The sequence below is a fragment of the Erithacus rubecula genome (genome assembly GCF_903797595.1).
Source record: "Erithacus rubecula genome assembly, contig: SUPER_Z_unloc_2, whole genome shotgun sequence".
In the NCBI taxonomy this organism is placed as follows: Eukaryota; Metazoa; Chordata; class Aves; order Passeriformes; family Muscicapidae; genus Erithacus; species Erithacus rubecula.
In genome coordinates this window covers 14163247-14189216 of record NW_027635860.1, presented here as the reverse complement: position 1 = coordinate 14189216, position 25970 = coordinate 14163247, and the positions used below count along the sequence as shown (strand labels likewise).

Sequence of the window (25970 nt, the reverse complement as noted above, 5' to 3'; positions counted from 1 at the left end):
CCCGGGAGACAGAATTCTCTGGGAATCAGCACCGCCAGTCACGTTCCCTGCTTGGAGCAGCTCCTGCTGGCGGGGAAATACTGCTGCCAGGTAGGAATAAAGGCAGAGGTAGAGATGTACATACAGAGCAGCCCTGGGAGCACTCAATCAATGTGCAAATATATGGAGACATTTGTGAGGAATTATTTCAGCTGTTATGCCAACAGTGCCTTCTCTCCTAGTTCTGTGCAATGCTTTGGGCCATTTTCTTGGTGTGGTTTTCTTTGCTTTGGTCCCATCTGAGTGCTCAGGTACAGGCTGTAGATACTTGGGGCACTCTTGGATCCCTTGAACAACAGGGTTTGGCCCATTAGGGGAGTTTGTGCTGCTTTGTGACAGAGGAGAATTTCCCAGGCTATTTTGTGTTTGCTGTAGGGAAGGTTGAGCTGGTTTGCATTAATTCACAGGCCAACGCAGAATGTTTGCTTTGTGATGTCAGGGCATGGTTGCCATGTTTTTGTGACACAAAAAGGCTTATGAGCCTTGGTTTTTTTATGTGTTGCAGCACAATGTCCAGACTTACACAGCTACAATGATTATGAAAATCACTGCTGTAGTTGTAACTGCTTATGGTATCTATTATGCTGGCTATTACCTGTCTAACCTGGCACGTAAGTAGAGATTTTCCTTGAGTATAACCTAACCTGGCTTTTGTATGTCTTCCTGCTCTTTCTTAGTGTTTGGGTTGATTTTGAAATAGAAAGAGCATTAGAATGTCACTGGTTTGGTAAACCTCCTGTCAACACGTTGTGCTATCAACGGGGTGTCTGTGACCAGAGGGCTGAGGGCAGCATTTGCAAAGGGAATCTGTAGGGGTTGCATTCCCTCCACGGGAGAGTCTGTAGCAACAGAGTCTGACTTCCTCAGTTTGCTGGGTCAAGCAGAGGACCTTTGAAAATGCAGACTTCTTCTAAAGACTTGTGGTTCTCCCCAGAGTTGAGGGAAAGCTTCTTTTATTCTAAATTTTGTCATTAAAGGATTTGACTGTCTAACTTGGCCCTTTACTGGGTGCCAAAATAGTGATTTCCTTTGCAATGAAGTGCAAACTCCAAAGCAGCGAGTGTCTGCTCCTGAACCCTGAAGCTGCTCCTGAGCTGTTCCACAATACAAATGACATAGCTCAGGAGGATTTGGGGGAGTTTTTCTGGGCAACTGTTTTCAGCAACTTAATGGGAATTAGTCCACATGATTTATTCGGAAAAAAAAAGTACTACATGAAAGAAAGGAGAACAAGAGCTGTTTTATTTGTTGGACAGGAGCATTGAGTGTTAAATAATAATTTGTGTTTTCTTCATCAAGTTCATATTAATTTACTGGCAAAACAGGCCAAAGTATAGGCACAACAAAGAACATTGTCCTGTTCTCTTTCCGGCTGTGTGAAAGATTTGTGTCTCCTAGATGCCTGCTGTGAAACAGAAAATGTTCTCTGGGTTGACTTGTTCTATGCGATTCACCAGCCCAGGCAGCTGTCTTAAAGAAACTGCTTCATTTTCCTTGCCCACTACAGGTCACCTGAGCCAGGTATACAGAGGTGTCAATCCTGAGGTGAGTGAGAAAGGAACATTTGATGTTCTTGGTGTTTAAGAATAGTGGAGCTGTGAGCTTGACCTGTGGCAGTAGAGGGCCAGAAAGGCCTTATTGGCTGAAGGAAAAATCCATTTCTATGTCTGCAGCAGCAATAGCAAAGGCATCACTGGCTATTTCTTAATTTTCCATTTCAGAGCTTTTAAAGAGCTAAAAGACCACTTTTGCCGAGAGAATGTTGCTTCCTGATAGTAGCCAGGGTAGAATATCTAATTCAGAGCTATTTCCAGTTCTGTTGAATTAGACCTTTTTAAATTAGTCAGAGTGACTTAGAATCCCATTGCTATCAAGCTTTATGATTCGTACTTAGTAGAGCTGGTTGTAGAAACAGAGCTGAATAGAAATAAGGTCACAAATGATAGGTAATGGCTCATCCCTCACTCTTCTCTCTGTTCACAGAGCCCAGAACCAACAGCAGACTCTCCTCTGGCTCCCAATGCTCCTGGAGATGAGACCAAAGTGGAGCAAAATGACCACAGGCCTCCAGCTGTGCTGACACCACAGTCTGAATATTCTGAGGCAGTAAGTGCCAGTTCTGGCTGGCGCTGTCTTTAGTGTAAGACAAAGCTGCAAGTTCTTGAGCAGCCAGCACTTGCTGTTGGTGGCTGAGGATGCTGAGTGCTGAGGTGTTGGTGGCTGAGGATGCTGAGGATGCTGAGTGCAGGACCTAGCAATTGCCCCCAGCCAGTGAGAGCTGGGAAATGGGCTTAGATCTGTCATGTTGAGACACCAAAGAGCTGGTGCCTCTGTGTGAGCATCTGGCTCCTTGGCTCAGTGAAGCTCTATCTCTTGGCTTCTGCAGTGCTATGGCCAAAGGCACACGTGGTAGTGCTGGAGATCACAAGGCTTTGTTTGTTTTCCCTTTTTTGGAAACCTGTGTTTGGCCCTTGTGGAACTGTTCTGCAGTTTTCTTGAGTAATTCTTCACTTCTATGGAGTCACTTGGCCCACCTGTCTTTTGGCTCTTGATAAACTGAAAAGAGATGATTGTTTTGTCCATGAAACTGTTGAGGACCAACCATTATTGTCCAGCATAGCAAAATAAACAATTTGCATAGTTATGAACCCTTCTTCTGAGGCAAAAAACAGAAAAGGCAAGTCTCTGTTGATACATTTTTTGGTGAAGTCTGCAGCTTTGAAAACTGCATTGGAGCCTAGAATGGGGAAAAGCCTGCAAGCCCTTGACTTCACTCTTGTGTTGCTGAGAACAGGAAAGACATCTTGAAATTCTGGATGCTGTATCTTAAGTCAAATGTGCAACTTTGCACCTGGGGTGCTGCCTGAGACAAAGAAACCCAGATGTGCTGATCAACAGCAGCTGAACATGAGGCAGCGTGTGCCCAGGTGGCCAAGAAGGCCAAGGGCATGGTGGTGTGTGTCAGCAATATGGGGCAGCAGGAGCAGGGCAGTGAGCTGTGCCCTGTGCTGGGCAGTGCTGCAGCTGCTGCTCCAGTGCTGTGTCCACTTGTGGGCCCCTGTGGAGCAGAAAGACATTGAGGGGCTGGAGCGTGTCCAGAGAAGGGCAAGGGAGCTGGGGAGGGGTGGGAGCACAAACCCAGTGAGGATGAGTTGAGGGAGCTTTAGTCTGGGGTAAAGGGAGGCTCTTGTGGGACCTTTCAGGCACACTTCCAGAAATGCCTAAATGAAAGTGATCCCCATGAGGGCTGCTTCCATGCCAAGCATCCCCTCACCGCATCCAAGTTCTTTAGACACTGGAATAGGTGCTACTTTCATCTTTTTGTTTATTTGTTTGTTTGTTTGCTAGAAAGAGATGCCCTTTGTAATTTTTCTTTTTCCAGCCAGCAAAGGTGCTTTTATTCAACCTTTCCTGCCTTTTTCCAGCACTGGAACATAACCTGCTAGAATTTTAGTTTGCAAGGTGTCAGTTCTGGAAGGTGCAGTATTTTATAGACGAACACTTAGTTTGGGGCAGGGATGTTGGTGCGGAAGGAGTTGTTCTGGTGCCAGACCTGTCAGTACTGGCCTGCACTGGCCTTGTACATCACTTTCAGGTTAACAGCACCTATGCCTTTTGGCAGCCCAGGGGGTCAGTACATGTTGTGTTTGGGAATTGATCAGGAAATAAACACCTTTGCATACCAGGTAGTCCTCAGAGATAAGAGGAGCTGGGAGGGGCTTCATTTTTTATTACAGCCACTTTAGCACTGTCAGTGTGGTTGAGTCCAAGAGAAGAACTTGCCCCAGCGCAGATTCACAGAGTGTAGTTGCCAGCGTAGAGCTCTATAAGCACTCCATAAGGCATTCTATAAGGTCTTATATGCTCCAGATTCCACAAGAGTGCGGTTTATTGAAGCAACAGGAGAGCACGTTCAGGATTGCCACTGATCAAGGCACTACCTGCTAAGTATTGACTTGTAATACCAGAAGGTGTAGTAAGAGAGAGATTATAAAAGTGAGATCCATCTGTAGGTCTGTCTATCTATCTGAATCTATCCGCTCTGCTCCAAAGCAGTTGAAAGTGCAGAAGCTTGCTATTCCTTCAGGAGAGGGGGACAGACACATTCCATTGACAGATCCTGAGTAGACAGAGATGCTTCCCCTCCAGAAATGGTTGTTTTCTCCCCTCAGAACTGAGTTCCCTCCAGCTTCTTCTGCCCTGAAGCCTCCTTTTATCCCATACATTTCTGCATGTCCTAAGGGGGTGGAATTATCCCATGCTCTAGGTGGTGTTTGGTGACTCTGGTCATACATGCAATACATGACACATGATTTTCTTCACTGGCATCCCTAGGGCTGTGTAAGTTCATTTGTTGATGGAGCTTATGAGGGTCTCTGTTACCACTGGTCTGAATTCTTAGCCAACAAAAGAGGAAGAATAAACACCTTGGTCCTCCTCCATATACTGAGGTGGCTGTAGAGGCTCTCTGACCTCCATCAGAGGATCTTTACATGCATCCTTATCTCCTGAATGAGCAGGATTTCTAACAAAAGCATAGATGTCAGAAAGGCAGGAATGGTCTTGAGAGCCTGAAGAGAATATGAACTCCAGAAGTGTCTTTCACAAGGAGTGACCCCACACCGGAAGCCACCTGCAGAGTCAGGATGGAGCTGTGGGACAGGGCTGAGTATCAGTCATGATGGAAAGACAAAGAGAACACAACAGAAGTGGAGGGAGGCCCTCAGCAGACCCTTGAGAAATGCCACCCCTTCCCTGTCAGCAGCCTGAGAGACTCTTGGAGCTTCAGTCCCAGACAGACCCTGATTGTACTGCCAGTGTCACTTTGGAATCTGTACTTCCCCATGGGCAGAGAAGGACCCAGGAGAGCAGCAGCACAGTACTTTGGGAACATGTGAACCCATCACTCTTAGAGACTTGGCCCACAAATGTTGTATAGCAAGTTGAAACTCATCTTGCTTTCTGTGCAGGCCCTTCTGGAGAAAGAGCATCAGCAGATTGCTGTAGCAGAGGTGCCGTGCCAGACTCAGGGAGACCTGTTCCCAGCCCAGGAGCAGGAAGAGCAGCTCAGGCAACAGGTGGAAGAGCAAGAGGAGAATGGCCAGGTAAGCCTGGCTCAACCAGGTGAGAGAATGACGGACAGGAACAGAGGCATAAAGCAGAGCTCTTGAGACTGAGGCCAGGAGTCCCACAGGCACTGAAAGCACAGAGCCTTGTAATCTGCAGAGATCAGCATTGGGACAGGAGGGTTACAATGGAAGCAGAGGTGGGTAGGGAAGCAGAAGAAAGTGGCTGAATGGATTTGATTTTGAGGCTGAAAGAGGAAAAAGCCGAGCCTGGTGGCAGCTCCCTGTGATTTGCTCTGCATTTGTGTTTGCAGAACATCAAGGCAGAGCCACAAGCAGAGCTGCAAGAAACTCAGAGTGATATCAAGGTAGTGAAGAGGAAGAACAAGAAAGACATTGAAAAAACTCAAGATCACAGGAATCTCTATCAGAAGAGGGGCAATCTACAAAACCAGGAGAGTGAAAGAGTGGCAACCACTCCATTCAAAAAATTTTCTCTCTCTCATTCTTTACAGAATTTCACTAAGAAGATGCGAACAAAGAAGCAGGAAGCTCAGGCTACATTCGAGGAAGAGAAAAAGAGGCTGGAGGAAGAAATTAAAATCATTGAAGAGGAAATTAGTCCCCTGCTTCAAGCTGTACAAAGGGAAGTGAGTGAAACAGTGATAGCAACTTCAGTCACAAAACTAGTGGATTCTGTCCTTCTTGTCTTTCCTCTACACAGCAGGAGAGGGTGGGGTAAGGCCTCTGAGTGCCATCCTGCTTTGGTCTCTATGACAGCTGCTCTGAAGGACACTTCCTGAGCAGCTGAAACTCAGCAGCAGCTCTGGACAGTGGAAACAGTCCATGGGCCTCTTGGATAGCAGTCATCATAATGGATTCCTGATGGCCTTGTTTCTTGAGGTGTTTTTGCAGGTGAACATGGTCACTCAGACAGATTTAGAATACAAGCTACAAGCTGTGTCCCTCGTGAATGTGGTTCTCTCCTGTTCTGTCCCATTCCTCACAGTCAATGACTCTTGGCTGACAGGACAAGCTGTAGTGTCTGACTGCTTTGTTCTGTTTGACTTGAGGTGGACGCGTTGACATCTCACCTGGCAGCCTGCAAAGGCTTACGGCACAAAGCTCGACACAAAAAGCCCCGAGGTCGGCATAAGACACCGGAGCAGTGCCAATGGGAGATGCGGCAGGTTGGGCACAAACCAAAGACGGTGCAGGAAAAGAGAGTTCAATGGGAGGAGGTAGGACATCAGAATAAGGAGCAGCAAATGTGTCTGCAGCCCTAGGGGGGACAAAGGGGTCCTTGGGAGGAAGTGGAATGGTCATTGTTGCAGACATCCTTCAGAAAATCCATGAAAATGGAACACAAAAATGGCAAAGAACTTGAGTTAAAGCTGTCTGTGGTTTTGACCATATGGATTCAGAACTGGACATCCAAAAAAATCCAATCTAAGACCTCTGCATGTGACTGACAGCAGCTTCCTAAGGGCTTGCATTTGAAATGGGATCTCAGGGTGACCTCTGCCAGCCACATTTCTGACACAAACCCATTTCTTGTCTCAGGACTTCACAGGCTCTTATACTGAACCTGCTGCAGCAGCAGCAGCAGCAGAAGCAGCAGCAGGGTCATCCAGAGGTGTCTTTGTTCCCCCACCTGAGATTTGGATCCCAGAAGCTGCTTGGTCCATCTACAGCACTGACGCATCTCCTGCTCAGCAACATCAGATCCAGTATGACTCTCTGGAGCTACAGAGTACGTCTGGTGTATCTCTTGTCTGGGGGACAGTGTATTGTGTGCACATGTCAGCATAGCTGTACCAAATGTTCCTCCTCAGTTTGGTGCCACAAGGGCATTTGGGACTCCCCATAGGAGCTGCTGTGCTCTGAGGCAGTGAGAGAGTGTTCTGGGTGTTCCTGCTGCCTCTGAGGGTAGCTTGGACTGCCTGGAATTTGCCTGGGCTACCCTCTCTGCTGAAGGCAGAACCAGGGTTTGTTCTTGGATCCACAGAAGGCTGTGACTGCTTGAGTCCTACCCAGTGGCACAACTCCTGCTCAGATCAGTCTCTAACAAAACACATCAAGCCCTTTGTCATTCTGCAGCATAACTTATTGAATGTGCTTCTTGCCCACAACAGCTGCTCTCAGATAAGACCTGGCAGGGTTGCAGAGCCAACCCAGTTGATTCTGTGTCTGACATCACCTGTTGGGAGAAGAAGGGGATTGATTTGCACCTTGCTGAGTCTGATGTCCAAGCCAATCCTGTGGTGTCCTGAATGAGGAAAACAGCTTGTGAGGGGCTCAGGTTTCTTCCCATTGCTTGTTAGTGCTCATGTTTGGGTATTACATTATTTGAGGTCGCTGTTGGAGACAGACGACACGAACCCCCAGTGATCCATGTGACAAAAGCTTCTTTATTTTTCTGAGTCCTTCCTAACACAGGGATTGTATCTCCTGGATATACACATGTGATTGGTTGGGGGTTTTAACACACCCATTTCCCTGGCCATTGATACATCTGCACTTGGGGTTCAATAAACTGGCTGGGATAATTTGAAAGTGTTCAATCCATCCTATCATTGCTCACCTAGGGGACCATCCACCTCAAGGCTGGTTGAATGCAGGAGGCTGCCCCAGACCTTGTACATCACAACACTTGGGCTTTGCCAGCCTTGTTGTGGTGGCTGCCCTGCCCCTGATGGCTGGTGTGACTGCAGAGGCCGGAGCCCTCCTTAGCTGGCAGGGTTAGGCATAGGGAAAGCCAATGGGGAGTGACAGTGTGGGACAATGTGACAGAACAGAACCGACATAGATCCAGGGAAGGGAGAACAATCTGGGGGATGTACATAAATGGTGGATGGGGGCTAAACTGGGGTGGTCAGGGCCAGCAGGCCAGTGGGATATCAAAATTGAGGAGGAATTAACAGGCAAAGGTGCAAAGATTTGTGGGAAAGAGGCTTTTCTCCCCACAGCCGCAGAGTATATTACTTATGAATATTTCCAAGGTCAAGGGATGATTTAGTCACTGACCCTTGGGCCTCCACACCTAGCAAGAGGTCCCTTCAAAGGAGTATAGAAAATCTGCCTGCCACTTGTGCTGCAGAGCTACCTGTCTTCCATTAGTCAGTCCTCTTCCTGTTGCTGTTGTTACCCAGTTGAGCAGAAAGGGCTCAGAGCCCCAGAGAGTGGAGCTGCTTTTTGTATCTCCTGGAAGGTGGGTTCTCTGCTTTAAAGTAAGCATCTTGCATTTTGTTTCTCTTAGGGAGAATGATGAGCATGGAAAATCCCAGGGCACAATACATTGAAGTGGAAATTATTGGCAACACGTGAGTCAAATCACAGTTACTTTTATACAACCACGTGCCAGGTGTTTTACTGATTGAATATCTATTTCAAGTGTGAAGTCAGAGAATTTGCACACATGTTCAGACTGGGGTTAGATTGTCAGTGCTAGTCAGAATTTTGGTCACAAATGGGGTCAGAAGGCATTGTCAAAGACATCTCCATGCTGCCAAGGTCTTGCCTGCAGCAAGGAACAGGACCTAGCAAATCTCCTGTCTCTCAAGTGCCAGGCAGCTCTGTGTTAATTTCCTTTGCACTTTTTATGTCTCCAAATCATATGGCCATATGATTTAAAGGAGAAGAATCTTGCTTGCCTGAAAGAGCAACTTACCCTGTATGACAGCTCTCAGATAACCATTCTCAGGAATGTTTCTTTCCAAGAGTTTGCTGAAGGAAATACTCTGTGATTGGGATAAAAACTGCACAGTTTAGAAACTGAAAGCCAAGATGAAATGATGAGCTCTCTCTTTGAGCTGAGGCAGTAAACACCAACACTCCAGGAACAGGCACAGTGCCCATGCACTCAAGAGGAAAATGCATCAGCTGCCTTCTGGCAGGGCCTGACACCATCCTACAGGTTTTAGGCACTTACATCAGAGATGTCCTCAGTGGGATGGCTTTCACTCCAAGATCTAAATGGCTTCTCCTTTCTTTGCTTTCTTTTGTTTCTAGGGCTCTTGGCGACGTTTTTGGAGCAATTGTTAACACCACAGGAAGACAGGTAAATGTCAACAGCCCCCGCAGACTCTGCAGCTCTTGAGCCTTTCCCCTCTGGTGTGAGCTGTGGCTGGAGCTTTGGGTGGAGCTCTGCAGTAAAGGCACAAGAAGCACAGACTGGTGCCAGCCTGCAAATTGCACTTGGTCTTTGTCTTTGTCCTTCTCAGCTGCCAGAAGGAAGGCGAGGAGGGCAGTGGTTCCTTTGAGAGGACGCGCTCGCTCACTCTCATTTGCTGAAACAAAAGTGGTGCCTTAGAGCATCTCACTGCTCTCTGGGGCTACGGCTTCACAGCTGTGTTCTCATTTCTGGCTGCCAGCAAATACATCTGCATGTTCCTGGTAGTTCCTTAGCCACCTGCAGTGCTTCACGTAGGGAAAGATCTTCAAGGCATCCCTACAAGTCCTAAGCCCTGCTTATAGCCAAGGATGCATCCATAGAGTATCAAGGCAGGGGTTACTTCTTTTGGATCCCAGATGGAGCATCAGAGAATGTGGTCAGTTCCTGATCTTCTTTTTGCCTGAGGTCTTTTTTCAGGTGAACATGGACACTCAGACAGATTTTGAATACAAGCTACAAGCTGTCTGTATCCCTTGTGAATGTGGTCCTCTTCTGTTCTTTCCCTTTCCTCACAGTCAATGACTCGTGGCTGACAGGACAAGCTGTAGTGTCTGACTGCTTTGTTCTGTTTGACTTGAGGTGGATGTGTTGATATCTCACATGCCAACCTGTGAAGACTTCGAACAAATGACTGGAAATGAAGAGCCCCGAGGTTGGAGTGAGGCATGGGAGCTGTCCCAGCCAGAGATGCTGCAGGTTGGGCACACACCAAAGACGGTGCAGGAAAAGAGAGTTCAATGGGAGGAAACAGAACATCATAACAGGGAAAAGCAAATGCGTCTGCAGCCCTAGGGGGGACAAAGGGGTCCTTGGGAGGAAGTGGAATGGTTATTGTTGCAGACATCCTTCAGAAAATCCATGAAAATGGAACACAAAAATGGCAAAGAACTTGAATTAAAGCTGTCTGTGGTTTCAGAACTGGACATCCAAAAAAATCCAATCTAAGACCTCTGCATGTGACTGACAGCAGCTTCCTAAGGGCTTGCATTTGAAATGGGATCTCAGGGTGACCTCTGCCAGCCACATTTCTGACACAAACCCATTTCTTGTCTCAGGACTTCACAGGCTCTTATACTGAACCTGCTGCAGCAGCAGCAGCAGCAGAAGCAGCAGCAGGGTCATCCAGAGGTGTCTTTGTTCCCCCACCTGAGATTTGGATCCCAGAAGCTGCTTGGTCCATCTACAGCACTGACACATCTCCTGCTCAGCAACATCAGATCCAGTATGACTCTCTGGAGCTACAGAGTACGTCTGGTGTATCTCTTGTCTGGGGGACAGTGTATTGTGTGCACATGTCAGCATAGCTGTACCAAATGTTCCTCCTCAGTTTGGTGCCACAAGGGCATTTGGGACTCCCCATAGGAGCTGCTGTGCTCTGAGGCAGTGAGAGAGTGTTCTGGGTGTTCCTGCTGCCTCTGAGGGTAGCTTGGACTGCCTGGAATTTGCCTGGGCTACCCTCTCTGCTGAAGGCAGAACCAGGGTTTGTTCTTGGATCCACAGAAGGCTGTGACTGCTTGAGTCCTACCCAGTGGCACAACTCCTGCTCAGATCAGTCTCTAACAAAACACATCAAGCCCTTTGTCATTCTGCAGCATAACTTATTGAATGTGCTTCTTGCCCACAACAGCTGCCACTGCTGTGCTCTCAGATAAGACCTGGCAGAGTTGCAGAGCCAACCCAGTTGATTGTGTCTGACATCACCTGTTTGTGATCTTGGCACCTGTTGGTGTTTCTGGGACAAAAAGGGCATTGATTGGCACCTCTTTGTGTCTGATCTCCAAGCCAATCCTGTTGTGTCCTGAATGGGATCAACAGATCGTGAGGGGCTCAGACTGGCTGTGGTTTCTACCCTTTGCTTGTCAGTGCTTGTGCTTGGGCTTTGCCAGCCTTGTTGTGGTGGCTGCCCTGTCCCTTGTGCTGCAGAGCTGCCTGTCTTCCTGTGGTTGTTGCTGTTCCTGTTATTGTTTTTATTTCTGTCATTCTTGTTTCCCAGTTGACCACAAAGTGCTCAGAGCCCCAGAGAGTGGGGCTGCCTTTTGTATCTCCTAGAAGGTGGGATCTCTGCTTTAAAGTGAGCATCTTGCATTTTGTTTATATTAGGGAGAATGATGTACATGGAAAATCCCAGGGCGCAATACATGGAATGGGAAAATACTGACAGCAGGTGAGTCTAATCACAGATACTACTACAAAACCCTGGGTCAGCTGTGTTTCTGGTTGAATATCTATTTCAAGTGTGAAGTCAGAGAACCTGCAAACCCGTTCAGACACTGGGGTTCTATTGTCTGTGCTGGTCAGAGTTTTGGTCAAGGCATTACCAAAGGCTTCTCTTGTCGCAATAGTGATGGACAAGGACACCTGTTTCTTTATTAACCATGGCCAATCTTTATTCTTCACAACTCATTTTTATGTGGTTATCAGGAGGCATCATGTTTAATTCTAAGTGCTTAGCAACCTCGTAGTTGAACTTTATAGTTCATTTTTTGACAATGTCTAGTCCATGTGTCCATCAAAAATTTTCTTTGGTGGATATGTTTACATTATTATGTCTTGGGAAGTAGATGTTTCACACGGGGGGAATGTTTCTTCTCAAAGGTGCAAACTGTTTTCCCACAAGAATAGATTGATATGCAAACTGATTTTCACTGTTACAATTCCTTTCTCAGGGGAACTTATCAGGCTAGCTGTTAGCTGTACCCAGCTTAAGCAGCAAGGCCTGAAGCATGAGTTCACAAGGCTTTTCTTTTGTAAGGTTTTACCCACATGTCACAAATCCCTTTTTTTGTTTTTTTTATGGAAAGGGTTAGCGTATCTTGACGTTAAAACAATTTGCACCTGTCAGGTCATTTTATTATTAAGAGTACTATGGGTCATCTGTTAGATGCAGGATAAGATAGATGGAGTACATATCACAATCAATAAAACTTATCAAATACAATCATATCACTGACAAAGAGACTCACAGCACAGGAGAACAAGAAGATAATGTCCAAGATCTCGTGGGAGTGAAAATAAGTGGCTACTGCTCCAAAGTTCATATAGATAGAGCTCAGTGGCCATGGTGTGTAACCAGGAGGAAATACATCAGCTGGAAATTTTGACTTTGACATTACTGGATATCTTTCTGGAAGTATGGAATAGGGAATAAGTGAAGAAGGATAGTAGGAACACAATACCATCATTGTGGGTGCAGTAGGATATAAGGCCTCTGTTGGTATGCTGCCTCTCTAAGTCTCCAGATACAGCCATATCCTGGTAGTCCTACTCCTGCTCTTGCTTTTGCCATGAGGGCTGGTTGGTGATTAGGTCATTTCACTTCTCACTGGGCCTCATCTTCTCAGAGGCAATTGATGTTTGCCCAGAAGAGCAACAAAGCACATGCATACCTTCTCTCTAGGTTAATAAATCAGCTAGGCCTTACCAGCTGGGGATCTTAACCCAGAGACTTTTAGAAATTGGGTCTGCAAATGCAAATCTTCACAGCAGTATTGCTCTGTCAGGGATCAAATTTGATTATCTGCTTTCAAAATTTTTAGCGTAAATATGGCACTATTTAAACATTCTTGAGAAGCCTTATTCCCCCTTCTTTGTTTTTTAAACAACATCCATTTCTCTCATTAGGAACATCAAGGCAACACAAAAGCAGAACTATACATGTGGTAAAGCACTAATCTTACACTAAGCAGAAATAAGTCAGATAATACACATAGTTAGTAGCACATAGAGATAGGGTGGTGACTCAGAAGAGCACATCATCAGTTCCCTAAAGGGAATGTACCATCACCCAGTGTCTGCAGCAGCTGGCAAGCCTTGTTTCACAGCGAGGACCTGGAGAACCACTCCCAGACAAAGTTTCCAAGTTTACTTTGGGGAGGGGGGGGGTGTCCAGCTGTTATAGGTTCAAATTGCCAAGTCAAAGTGACCTGAGTGTTGTCTTTGTACAGAAAGCATGTGGGTTCCCAACAATGTAGGGCCAAGTCTCGGCCAGAGCCCAGGCCTTAACTAAAAGGGTCTCCCTAACAGGTCCTAAAACCAAACCTTTCAGTAATAGCAGTAGGGAAAGTTTCTTAAGATGATATATGTCTTGCAGATAGCTACACAAAGATATGTTAAAGTTTGTAAACCAGCTGGCTTTGTTGTCTATCCTTAGTTAAATAGTCAATGGCACCATAGACAAATTGCAACTAATTAAAGTAATGCATATGTGTGACCTTAAATAATACCTTATGGATAGTGGCTGTTATAAAAAGTCAGTGAATTTATGTTATGAGATTAATACATCAGCAATAACTCTCTTAGGAAATTGAAATAATATTTTTCTAGACATTTATGCATATATGGCATTAGAACAAAGTAAAAATAAAACAGAAAGCACTGAACATCTTATAACTAGTAACAGCGATAATCTGAAATTATTACTCCTGCGTTACCAATAGAAGATAAAACAGCAGATATTGTAATAAATTATTATATTAATTAACTAGTGCAAAGCATCGACATCTCTAGAATCTTCAATGAAATCAAGGGTCAATTGTATCTGCACGTATTTTAGAAAACTTATTAGTTTGTATCTTTAAACAGGCGTTTTCCGTTGTGTCATCATAGTTGTTTCAGTGGGTTCCATCTTATCTCTGTGACTAAGGAACTGTGTCTTGTAATTTATATAAGCAGATTTTAACAGAAGTCAACTTCATGCAAACTTCACATTAGTCATTTCTATGATAAAACAATTGTATCCTATAATTTAAACAAGCATATTTTAACAGAACTTAAAACTAATCTCAATGAAATTCAATAATAAATACAGCAAATATACACCTGAGATAACTTAAAGTTAAGATTACTGAAACTGAATAGAAATTGATCTTAATATCATTTAACAGAACTTAAAATAACTTAGACTAAACACACTTAAACTTGACTTTAAATTTAGTAACACTTAAACTTAACAGAAATTAATTGTAACAGAATTAATCCTAACAAAAATTAATTTAATAGAACGTAATCTTAACAGAATTTCAGTTTAACAGAGCATAAACTTAACATCACTCTAACAATACTGAAGCTTAACCTTGCTTAATCTTGCCAACACTTAATTAGTATTAAATTAAACATAACACAACTGAAAAGAAATATCACCTAAATTTAACAAAAGTTTAATAGAACTTAACATCACTTAAATGCAACAAAACTAAAATTCGAGTTGAGAGTATTCCTTTTGAAGCCCCAGATACAACAGAATTTAACTCATTTTGACTCTATTATTACAAACTAATAATATACCAGCAACATGGATTTACTGGAATGATTATAAAGTTGTGACAAATATGTTGTAACTTTATGTAATTTAGTTTTGAGAAATAATTTCATGGTAACTGCAAATATTATTGAAAATACTTATTCATAGTAAGGATTTTCCTGGTGTAAATATCAGGACTTTTTAAAGTGCAACTTTACTGGGGGAAAAAAAATGAATGCAATAATGCAGATTTTGGCAAACTGTCCTTCTACTTTGCAAATTTTCACAGATGTCTGTGCAACAGATTTGAGCTCTGCCTAATAAAGGTAGTAGGATATAAGTATTTAGGCCATAAAGCAGTAAGAACTCAGTTATATAACAGTGTCATGAGTTCTGCACAACTAACTCAGCTAGGTTAGTGGGTGTGCAAATTTGACAAAAATTTGTCAAATTCTCTGTAGCTGTTGTCTCTAATGTACTTAAACTGTTTTGATATCAAGTCGATTTTTAATTTAAATGTGATAAGAAAAATAACTACACTTGAATCATTAAATAGGTGTACATAAGCAAAAAGCCATCACATGTGCCTTTACAGCAAAAAGATTCACAATTAAATTATCTTATTAAAATTGAGTGTGAAAAGCAACCAAATGGGCAAAATCATGGTTAATATAATTATGCAGTGGAGTTTTCCTGAGCTAATTATTTCTAAGCCTTAGATATTTTCTGCAGATAATGTTAATGGGGAAGTCACAGTTTGTTTTAAAGTGAGGAAAGAAATGCTTTGTTGAATAAGTAGTTAAATCTACCATGGGCCTCACTCAGCTAATTGGTATCAGTAACAGTTGTAAATCATTCAGTGTTTTGACATTAGGTTTTAAAGCTAATTGCTGCTGCAGAGTGACATTTTATTCCTTTAATATGCACCCTAAACATTTCTAAAGATGGATTTTTTTAATTTTCCAAGGGGTTACAGTACTTTACAAATATGAATTTTCCTGACCACAAACTAAAACATTATCTACGTAGTGATAAGTGGTATTCTAAGGGTATGGGCTTGCAAATATATTTTTAAGCATACAGGTTTTTAATTTTCATGGTAACAGGTAGCATCGTTAAAATTTAACAAAGAAGCAGTGTTAATTTAGTGCAATCAGACCTTTAAATTAAAATTCTTAAAAAGGGAGTGTACATTCCACAAGGTAAGCTCCACCAATCATGGAATACATCAGCATTTTTGTTTAAGTTAGATCTAGTTACACTACTGATATGTAAGAAGACAGCTTTGAATCTCTCCAGTAAACAATCCTGTTAAAAATCAGAGTTCACTGAGAGCTCAAGGTTAATTTTAACAAATCCTTTTCAGTGTCTTCTAGGCATTCCAATAACAGTGCACCATAGCTTCAGCATTTCATGTAAGGCAGGTTCCTGACGTGTGCTTAGAGCTGATCACTCTCTGGCAGGCACTGGGACATGCCACATGGGGGGAGCAGTCATGTGGGGCTCAGGAGGAGGCAAGGGAGTTCTGACAAGCCAAGGGGGCCCCCAAGCCTGAGGGACCAATACAGTTCTGTGGTTATTTTCCACCACTAACCTGACTTTATTAGCTGTGTTGGCATTTTGCTTTCTGTTGGATTAAGGGCAGTTCTCTTCCTCATTGTAACCTTGTCTCGTGTTGTTTGTAGGCAGAGGAAAAATGAACAGTTCTACAGAAAAAGAAGGAATTAAGCAGAGGATCTCTATGAGCTGGGCAGCGGCAGCAGTTACAGCAGCAGCTGTGGTTTCTATATCAGCTTTTAATTGAATTAATAAAGCCATCAGTAAAGCCAAACACCATGTAGTAAGCAATTTTGTGGCTATTTTGTCTCCCCTTGTAGCTGCTGCCAATAACACTTGCCCAACTTCCTCTCACATTTCAACAAAAAAGCTTGGTTTGTACATCTACTTATGCCATTTCTTTTACACCACAGCAACAAAGTTTGCAATATCTGTTTATCACATTTTGTCCCTTGTTTGCGTAACATCATATTTACAATAGCTTTTTCTTCCATAGATACCTGCTTTCCCATTCTTTCCCCACTAGCGCATCTTTTCAAAATTTAAGTCCAGGCTTCTTCTTTCAGCTCTGCACACTGTGTAATTCTGCAACTCTGCTCACCATAGGTTTTCTTGGCAGCTCTCCTGACTGCCCCTTTTTTTGGCAGCTCTACTTGCTGCCTCTTCTCTGGCACCTCTCAGACTGCCTCCATCTCTGCTCTCTCTCGTCACCAGGTATTTGTATCACCTCAGATCATGTCTGATCATGCCTTACCATGTCAGGGTCACTGAAGTTGGCAACAGAGATGGACAAGGACACCTGTTTCTTTATCCAGCATAGCTAATCTTTATTCTTCACAGCTCAATTTTATGTGGTTATCAGGAGGCATCATGTTTAATTCTAAGTGGTTAGCAACGTTTTGCTTACTCAGATTCATTGGTAATGGCTAGTGTACATGCCCATCAAAAATTTTCTTCTCTAGATATGTTTGCATTCTTGTCTCTTGGGAAGTAGATGTTTCACACGGGGGGAATGTTTCTCCTCAAAGGTGCAAATTGTTTTCCTACAAGGATAGATTGATATGCAAACTGATTCTCACTGTTACAATTCCATTCTCAGGGAAACTTACCAGGCTAGCTGTTAGCTGTACCCAGCTTAAGCAGCAAGGCCTGAAGCATGAGTTTACAAGGCCTTTCTTTTGTAAGGTTTTACTTATATGTCATGCATCTCCATGCTGTCAAGGTCTTGCCTGCAGCAATAATAAGAACCCCAATGTGAACTACTTAGAGAAGTGAGTGGTTGTTGTTTTATTTCATCAATGTTTGTTTACTGCAAGCACGCAAAGTTAAAAACCCACTTTGGTCACTGACAGAAAATAGACATGTTAATTGTTGGTTAATTATTATCTATCTATCTCCAATGGATGAGAAGAGAGTACATTTTGTCTGCATTACCCTGGCAAACGCAGTTTGAAAATTGTTCAAAAATCTGGATCAGTCCTATCTCACTAATTCAATACCCTGTAAGTTCATTGCCTCCACATTGTTTTGGGGCTTGATTTTTTCAAAATTTCCTCAGCACTTTTTAAGTGCTGATAAACCATACTGGAGATGATTTCTCTTGGACTGTGGCCCCTTTTCTGTTGCTGTGCATGCCAGGCACACGAGGTATTTATTTCCAGAAATACCATGTGTGACAGGTTTTTTATTTGGGCTGTTACTAAACTGCACTTTTTGCTTGCTGACCATCTAACACATCTCCTTTTTCACAGATGTGTCATTCTCCTTGAGACAGCACAGATTGCAAACACTGCACAGCCTAGAGGCAATGTCTATTCCTTTTAATCTGTCCTTGTCACAAAGGGACCCAAGAACAAGAGTCAACCCTTGTCATTTCCATACAAAACGTTTCCATGCACATTCATATCCACACCCTTGTTTCCTTCTTTCAGCTACCTTGTGGATGAGGAACTCTGGCTGGTTATGGAGTACATGGATGGAGGCACTCTGAGTGATGTCATCAGCCAGATCTTCCTGTCTGAAGATGAGATGGCAGCTGTCAGTTGGGAGGACAGGGATCCCACAGGTGCTTCCGAGGGCTTGGGCAGGATTGTCTGGGAAACTGGGGCTCAGAACTGGAGAGATTTCATGTGCCAAGCTTTGTTTCTGTGTTGCTGGTGTGCTATGTGGAAGCAAAAGCATCTCAAGTGAATTGTCTGCCAGTGCCCCAGAACTCACTGTACTCTATTCCTTTACTCTGATCTTCTGCTGTTGCATACTCATTCCGTCTCTTGTGCTTGCATTTGCTGTTCTCCACCCTGCCTCTCTAAATGTTTAACTCGAGACTGTCTGCCCTGCATTCCTTGCCTGTAAAAGCAAAGGTGCTGGTGGAAGGATTTGAAATGAATAGCAAAGAAAAAAAGAGAGACTTGTTTCTCACAGGTCTCAAAAAGGACAGTAGTGCACCCAAAATTATGTTTGTTTCTTCCAATTCTTCCAATTCTGTGCTGAGGCCAACAATAAAACCTTTGTCATGCAGCCTCCCATCCCAAAGTGATCCACTTCACAAACCCTCATTTGTCCTCTGCATGGAGAGCACATCCTCTGCAGCAGCAGTTATTCTGCCTAGTTTGGGGACAGTCTCCAACAGCAGTTGTTGTTGCCCATTCAGAAGCTGACATGCCTTTCCTTAGAAAGGTCCTGCACTGCTGGTGTTGGAGCAGCAATCTCTTCCTCTCAATGTCTCTGTGTTCTGCCATTACTCCCCATTCCCCTGGAAAAGGAAAAATTTAGAACTATTTCCTTTCTTGTGTGATGAACTCACATCACTAATTTTTGCCCCTTGTGTTTCTGTTTTCTTTCTCAGTGCCTGCAAAGACTGGATTTTCTTCACTCAAATACCATGATCCACCAAGATAGGAAGAGCTGCAACATCCTTCTCAGAACGGATGGCTCTGTCAAGTTGGGTCAGTATGTTCTTGGTCAGGGCAGTGTTCCAGGGATATGGGGTTTGGGGTTGCTTTGATTGACTGCCATCTCCCAGAAATGGTGCTGGTGGGAGTGCATGGTCCCCTACTGTGAACTGTGGGCGTAGTTGCAATGTGCACAGAGGTATCACAAGGAACCTTCATGGTTGACATTGATTTGTGTGTGTCCCTTCCAGAGGAAGGAAGCCACAATCTAAAGCTTCAGAAAAATAAAGGCCACTGCTGAATGTAGTGTAAAAAATGTGGGAGTTTTTATTATGTGACCAATTCCATATTTACTTTGTTAAAGCTCTCTGGAGCACAGCAAGCACTGTGCAAGGCAGCTCTGAGCTGCTGGGAGAGAGGGAATATGGGGATGTGCCTGAGGGTTGTACTTGAGTAATGAACTGATTTGGAAGGGAGCAGAATAATTTCAGTAGGGAATCTGTTCTTGCTTTATTCCTTTCTGGAAGACAGATACAATATGGCTTTGTTCACCAAAAGCACAGCCTTTTTTTTTTTTTTTTCTTTTTTTTTTTTCTGTATTTTAGGACAATGTCTTGGGTTACAACACAGGATGTGACAGGAAATGTGTATTCTGTCACCATCTCCTGAAGCCAGGTGGGGGAAGGATTCCTTATCTCTGTGGCACATACCATCTGCTAATGGGCCATCTTAAGACTAGATGAGGCAATCATCTTTATCTTTCTCACAACCCACCGTCCCTCCAGGAAGATACCATCTACTGCTGAGCCATTAAGTCCCACTGTGTGACTGATAAAATTACATCATCCCACTAGGAGATGCTCCAGCCAGGGGCAGGAGCCAAGCCTTTCCTACCTAGATAAAAACTGAGATTTTGGACACCAAGACACCTTCTTCCCACCAGATTCCAGAGGAAGACCGAACCTTTCCACATCATCCCTGGACCTTCAGAGGAAAACTGCACCCTTCTACAGGAGCACTGCTTCAGCTGAACCACATCTGCCACTGCAGGGGGACTGCAGCCACCATTTAATGGGACTGCTACTAACACTCTGACTGACAGGGTATCAGGTTGTATTCTGACTCTGTCAGTGTTTTTGGGATTGTTTTTTGTAATACTGTATTTTATTTTTCCTTGTAAAGAATTGCTATTCTTAATTCCCATACCTGAGAGCTCCTTAATTTCAAAATTATAATAATTTGGAGGGAGGGGGTTTACATTCTCCATTTCAAAGAGAAGCTTCTGCCTTTATTGGCAGACACCTGTCCTTCAAAAGCAGGACAGATTTTGGCACCCAATGTGGGGCACAAGGGCATAGAGAGATAAAAGGAATAACAATTCTTGAATAACCTATTTTGTAAGCTGGATATAGAAACCTCATTAGGTGGCATTATGTGGTCTAGCTTACCCTGGTTTGGGTGGCACGTGGTCGTGGCTATATTTCTCCCATTTGCAGGCCCTTATCCAAGCCTGGGTCCTATAACGAAGGCTACTGTGTCCATTTTCCCGTTTGCATTTTGGGTTAATAAGGTGAGGAATTTGTGAATTTTTAACTTCCTTTGGTAGGCAGGTGCATGGATTCAGGGTTATCACACTCTAACTGTGTGTTTTTGGGGTTACTTTACTAATGGCACCTATTGTGAAGGAATGGCACCAGGGAAAATTTTCTCCCAACCCTTCACCCGGTTTCTTGGATCTACCCCACCAGTTTTTGAAGGGTTCAGATCTCCTCTGAATGTTAATGATACCATAGAGTGGCTGGTGTTGCTGACAGGCCTGTTCTACTTAGCATTCAGAGACAAGGGGATATTGGCTTGGATAACAACCCTAATACCTACCCCAGGAAATAGAGACACTGCCCCAGAGCCTGACCTTACCCTACAGCCCACCTAAAAAATAAACTACCCAGATTGGATGGGGGAAATAGAGGAGAAGATTTGCCAGATACTAAAGGAGTGCTTTTCCCCAGCTGGTGAGGAACCCTCCCCCTGCCCTAAAGAGGGAGAGTCAGATGGTGCTGCAGTGGAACCCATAGATGTTACACCTGTCCTGATTCCAGCTGAACTGCAGGGGCAGTCATAGCCAGCAGCAGTTGCCCCTGTGGAAACTAGAAAATCTAAAATGAAAATAAAGCACCTAGATAATGGGGATCAGCAAGGAGGGTCCTCACAACCTGCAAGGGAGCCAGAGGCTGAGATTGTCACCGAGTCCCTCTCATACGATAGTCTCCGTAACCTGCGTAAAGACATTGCTCGGCGGGGCCGTGAGCCTTTCACAACTTGGTTACTCCGGGTCTGGGACCTTATGGGAACAGGTGTACAACTGGATGGAACTGAGGCCAGGAATTTGGGATCCTTGGCCCAGGATTCAGGTGTGGACCAGATATTCGTAAGGGAGCAAGGCCTCCTTTCCCTCTGGGACCGGCTTTTAATGAGTGTGAGAGAGAAGTTTGCACACAGAGAGAGAATGCAGGAGCACCACCGTAGGATGCGCTGGAAGACCCTTGAGGAAGGGATCCAGCATCTGAGAGAAGTGGCAGTATTAGAGGTACTCTTTGGGAGGGATGGACAGCATGACAATGACCCTGACAAGGTCAAGTGCACAGGGCAGATGTTATGGAATCTGGCAACCTTGGGTCCATCTCAATATACCACCTACATAGCAATGATTAATGCCGATAACAGTCCAGAGACAGTGTGTTCTGTTGCCAACAAACTCAGAAATTTTGAGAGCATGATGAATGGCCCAATGCAAGCTAATGTCTCTGCTGTGATTAAGAGCATCCAAGAGAAAGGAGATGAGGAAAATGAGGGAGGAGGTGAGAAGGAACAGTTCTTATATAGCACCAGTACGAGTCACAGGCCCCCAAGTCAGAGCTTCACGTCCCCCAGCTAGGGAGAGAGGGTACACCTCACGAGCTGACCTGTGGTTTTTGCTGCAAGACCATGGGGAAGACATGGGAAAATGGGATGGAAACCCACTTCTGTCTTGGCAGCACGAGTGTGTCAGCTCAGGGAGGGAAGCACTAACCAAGGGAGTTCTACTAAAGAGAAGGCAGCCTTGACCTCCCATAACCAAGTTTCAGGGTTTTACAGAAGGGAAGATTATCTGTCAGATAATCTGTCTGTTCCTTCCCTGGAAGGAACCTCTACTATGTATGTCCAGGAAGGAAATAATAACCAGGGCTAGAGGGGCCCTGCCTCTAGTCAGGGAGTAGCATGGGATAACAGGATCTATTGGATAGTGTAGATTCCATGGTCTGGCACATCAGAGCCACAGAAACATAAAGTGCTAGTTGATACTGGTTCACAATGCACCCTGATACCATCAGAACATGTGGGGGAAGGTACCACAGATTACTGTGCTTCAAAACCAGGACATGAGCCAAGAGCAGTAGTACCCTTGTGAGGGGATGTTAACACATTTCACGGTGACACCTCACTCGTATTCCACGTATTCTCCCATGGAAGATTCCTTGCATTTTTTGCCCTGCCACCGTTGGGGATCTGCAGTCCGTGCCCGGTGCTGCGCTTTGTGGGTTCTCAGGACAGAGACGATGCTCTGGCGCACCTGGCGCAGGTGACCCTTGGGCCCGAGGAGGGGCCGATGCTCTGAGCTGCCGCGGATGCGGCGGCGAACCCGAGCGGTGCCGTGGCCTCGTTGGGAGCCCGAGCGGTGCCCGGGGCGCTGCCTCCCCGGGCAGGGCTGTGCTCTCACGCCGCCGGGGCTGCCGAGCAGTCGCTTTCCCCGTGTCTCCGGCTCCGGGCCGCCCCCGCAGCCGCGCTCTCCCAAGGCACTGACCCGCGCCCATTCCCGGCCCGGCTGCAGGACTCCCTGCTCCCGGGCTGCCTTGTTCCCGCTCCGCCTGCAGGAGCCGCCGCTCCCGGGCTCCCGCCGCTGGGCTCTCCTCTCCCAGGCCTTTCCCGGGCTCTCTCCGCTCTACGCGGTTCCCACCTCTCCCGGGCTCTCCCCCTTCTCTCGGCTTTCTCCCGCTCCCGAGCTATCCCTTGTCGCAGCCCTTTCCCGGGCTGTAGCCAGTGCTTTTCTTCATCTCGCGGCGTCTCTCGCAGCCGCTCCTCCCTCTCGCACGATCTCCCCTCTCTCGCAGGCCTGTCTCTCCTCTCCCGGCATGTCCGTCCGTTCCCGGCCCGCCCCAGCCCCGGCCCGGAGCGCAGCTCGGGGCTCGGAGCGCAGCGGGGCCGCACCGGTCCAACTTGTAAAGACATTAGCACACATCTTTCCTCTCTCCCAGACATTCGCTTCCTGTTTAGGCGAACCATTTTAACATCTGCCAAAAGAAGCATCACCTGTTTTGTGCAGTTTGATTCCTGTTAGAAAGTGCAACAAAGGCGGCAGGAGTGACAGCATCATCCCCAGGGAAGGAAAACAGAGCAGCTAAGTGTGAACCCGAAAATGGAGAGCAACACAGGACTAACTGCTAATGCTTTCCAGACAATGAAACCCATAACTGACTACATCTAGAAAAATGGCTACTCTGGCACAATCACTACAGCATCATCTCACAGAAGGAAAAGACCAAATTGGTAGCTGCAAAAACCACTTCTAATTCACTTTAAAGACAAAGTGCCTGGGGATAACTATGAATTAATCCAACCACAACCCTGTGGTATGGCCTGCTAGGTATGTGCTGTGATTTCATTTCTTCATTTCTACAGCCCAGATCAAGTATTTAAAATGAAAGCCACAAAAAAATCCCTCAGTAGAATTAAGCTCACAATGTCTTTGTAGATGTGATGATGAAGCAGAAATTAGGCCCATTCAATAGTGGGGGGAAAAAAAAAAGCAAATATTGAAATAGTTGCAACAAATAAGCAATTTTATGCTACATGGTATTTAACACACACATACAAAATAGCGGGAAAACAGCTTGCCATTTTTACCCATGTTATAGAAAAGTAAGGTGATGGATTGGCTCTTGCAATTAAAGAATATTGTGGATCTGGTAAGAGATGTTTTATTGATGTGTAGTTATGTTATTTGATTTGCTCTTTAGACATCCTCTGTTCTCCCCATAGTCCCTTGTATTTTTTTTCCTCCTCCCGCTTCTATTGTAGCCAGTTGACAGCCTTAGAAGTCCAGGCACACTGTGGGGCTGCACCTGTGCCCCTCCCATGGGGTATCTGGGAGGAGGCCAGGCCTCTTACTGGGAGGTGTGCCAGGACAACACCTGACCTGCAATAAGGTTCAACAAAGTAAAAGTAGTCTCCAGTAATGGCCATTGAAGAAAAGTTGCCAGACAGACTTTGGGAGGGGCCAGGGTTGGACGAGGCAACCCCCAGGGCTATAAAAAGTAGAGCAACCATTTTGCAGTCCAGCACGTGGCTGCTAGTCACAGGGACTCTTAGTACTCTAATTTTTCCTTATTCAGTCCTTCTGTTGTATTTTGTTAAGGTATAATAAGCCTTTTAAAATTTTAAAATGTGAGCGTCATTTCTCACACTTGTTTTCAGGAATATGCTCCTGAAGAGCGAGCACAGCTTCAGCATTTTCTCATGACACATTGACAAAGCTCATACCTTCTATGGTGAGGAACATGACTGGAGTAGTCCTGAACCAGGTATTGCTCAAGTAGGTTTTGTTCACAGACTAACCTTTCCAAAACTGTGACTATCCTTCAGGATTATGTTTCCTCCCTCCACACTTTAGTTATGGACAATGGTCTAGCTTGAAAGAACCTACACTGTCTTAATTCAGAACAACAAAATGTGACTTTTACTGTTGCTAAGGAGACAGTGATGGGCCATTTCTCCCATTTGTTGTCATCAATGCAAGGATTCTGTTGAATTGCTGGCTGTTGCTGCCCTGTTATTTTTCACATAGATGTAGCTCCCTGCCTTTCATCCTGTTTCAGTTTTCACTTCAAGTGGGATGATCACACTCAGTCATGATCAGGCAGGTTGGATGTCTCTAAAAATCATGCTGCAGTGCTGGAGTTCTGCAGGCCAATGACACTGTTGGTATCATCACAGAAAGTGGCAATCCACTTCTGCTACCAGAGTATAAGGGCTTGAGGCAGTTGTGCTAAAATGAGATGGAGACAGACAGACAACCAGCTTAAGGGATAAACTGTCCATATCCTGAACAGAGTATGTGAGAAAATACAGGTCAGAAGTAGTTATTTGGCAATAATAATATTAGGCTATTCACCATGACTGGGCTGCATCTGGGCATACAAAGATTACAGGACCATGTCTGTCAGGCAGGCATCAGGGTACAATGTCTTCTCCACACAAGTGACCTAGACTCACCATTGGCCTTATGGAATGCAAATTCCATGGCTGGACAGTCCTTTTTTACTGCTGCAGAAGTGCTATTTGGCTAACACTACGCTCACCCGTGCTCCTTCTCTGTGCCAGCTCTGTCTCTGGAGTGCACAGGGCTCATAAATCTGTACAAGGCATCACTGCACCACATTCCTGTATGTCTCCCTTTTTGTATGCACTGGCTTAAGAAACAATGTATTGGGCAGTACCAGCCTTACAGACACCCAGTTAGTCTCGGCAAAGGTCAAACTGATGGTTCATGCGTGGAAGTCACCACACAGAACATAAAATGAATGCATGGAGTAATATCCTGAAGAGACAGGAGAAACTAGGCAGAGGCTCAGAAGCAGGAAAAAAATCTTGGTTTAACCTAAGAATGACCACAAACAGTGCTAACAGTGATCACACCCATTTTACCAGCTTTACATTACAGTTTGTTAAGGACTAAGAAAAAGACCAAGTCAAAAATAAACCAAGACAGGAGCGGTATGGAAGAAAAAGAAACAACTTGAAAGAAAGCACAAAGACTGTATTAAATGATCAAGAAGTTGTACTGGGAATGATTTTTATTGCTTTTTAAAGAAATACAAATCATCTAACAATGCCTCAATTAATGAACTTTGAAGTACCACTTGGCCACAGGCTTCTGAAAGACTCAGCTTCTTGAGATGTGAGTCACA

At 44.8% G+C, this 25970-nt stretch overlaps 2 protein-coding genes across 2 annotated transcripts; both read left to right on the top strand.

Moving 5' to 3' along the window:
• Positions 1-561: 561 nt before the first annotated feature.
• Positions 562-9204, top strand: LOC306814763 (uncharacterized protein; the record flags this gene model as incomplete). Its single annotated transcript, XM_079331142.1, has 9 exons — positions 562-650; positions 1547-1584; positions 2023-2145; positions 5010-5144; positions 5420-5755; positions 6179-6295; positions 6669-6858; positions 8365-8428; positions 9117-9204. The coding sequence occupies exons 1-9, from the start codon at positions 572-574 to the stop codon at positions 9202-9204; spliced, it is 1170 nt and encodes a 389-aa protein (XP_079187268.1). The 5' UTR covers positions 562-571.
• Positions 9205-9590: 386 nt separating this feature from the next.
• On the top strand, positions 9591-18265 carry LOC306814762 (uncharacterized protein; the record flags this gene model as incomplete). The annotated part of the gene is made up of 5 exons (XM_079331141.1): positions 9591-9655; positions 9859-9975; positions 10335-10524; positions 11380-11443; positions 18007-18265. Exons 2-5 carry the CDS (start codon positions 9880-9882, stop codon positions 18263-18265), a joined length of 609 nt encoding a protein of 202 aa, XP_079187267.1. The 5' UTR covers positions 9591-9655; positions 9859-9879.
• Positions 18266-25970: the final 7705 nt, after the last annotated feature.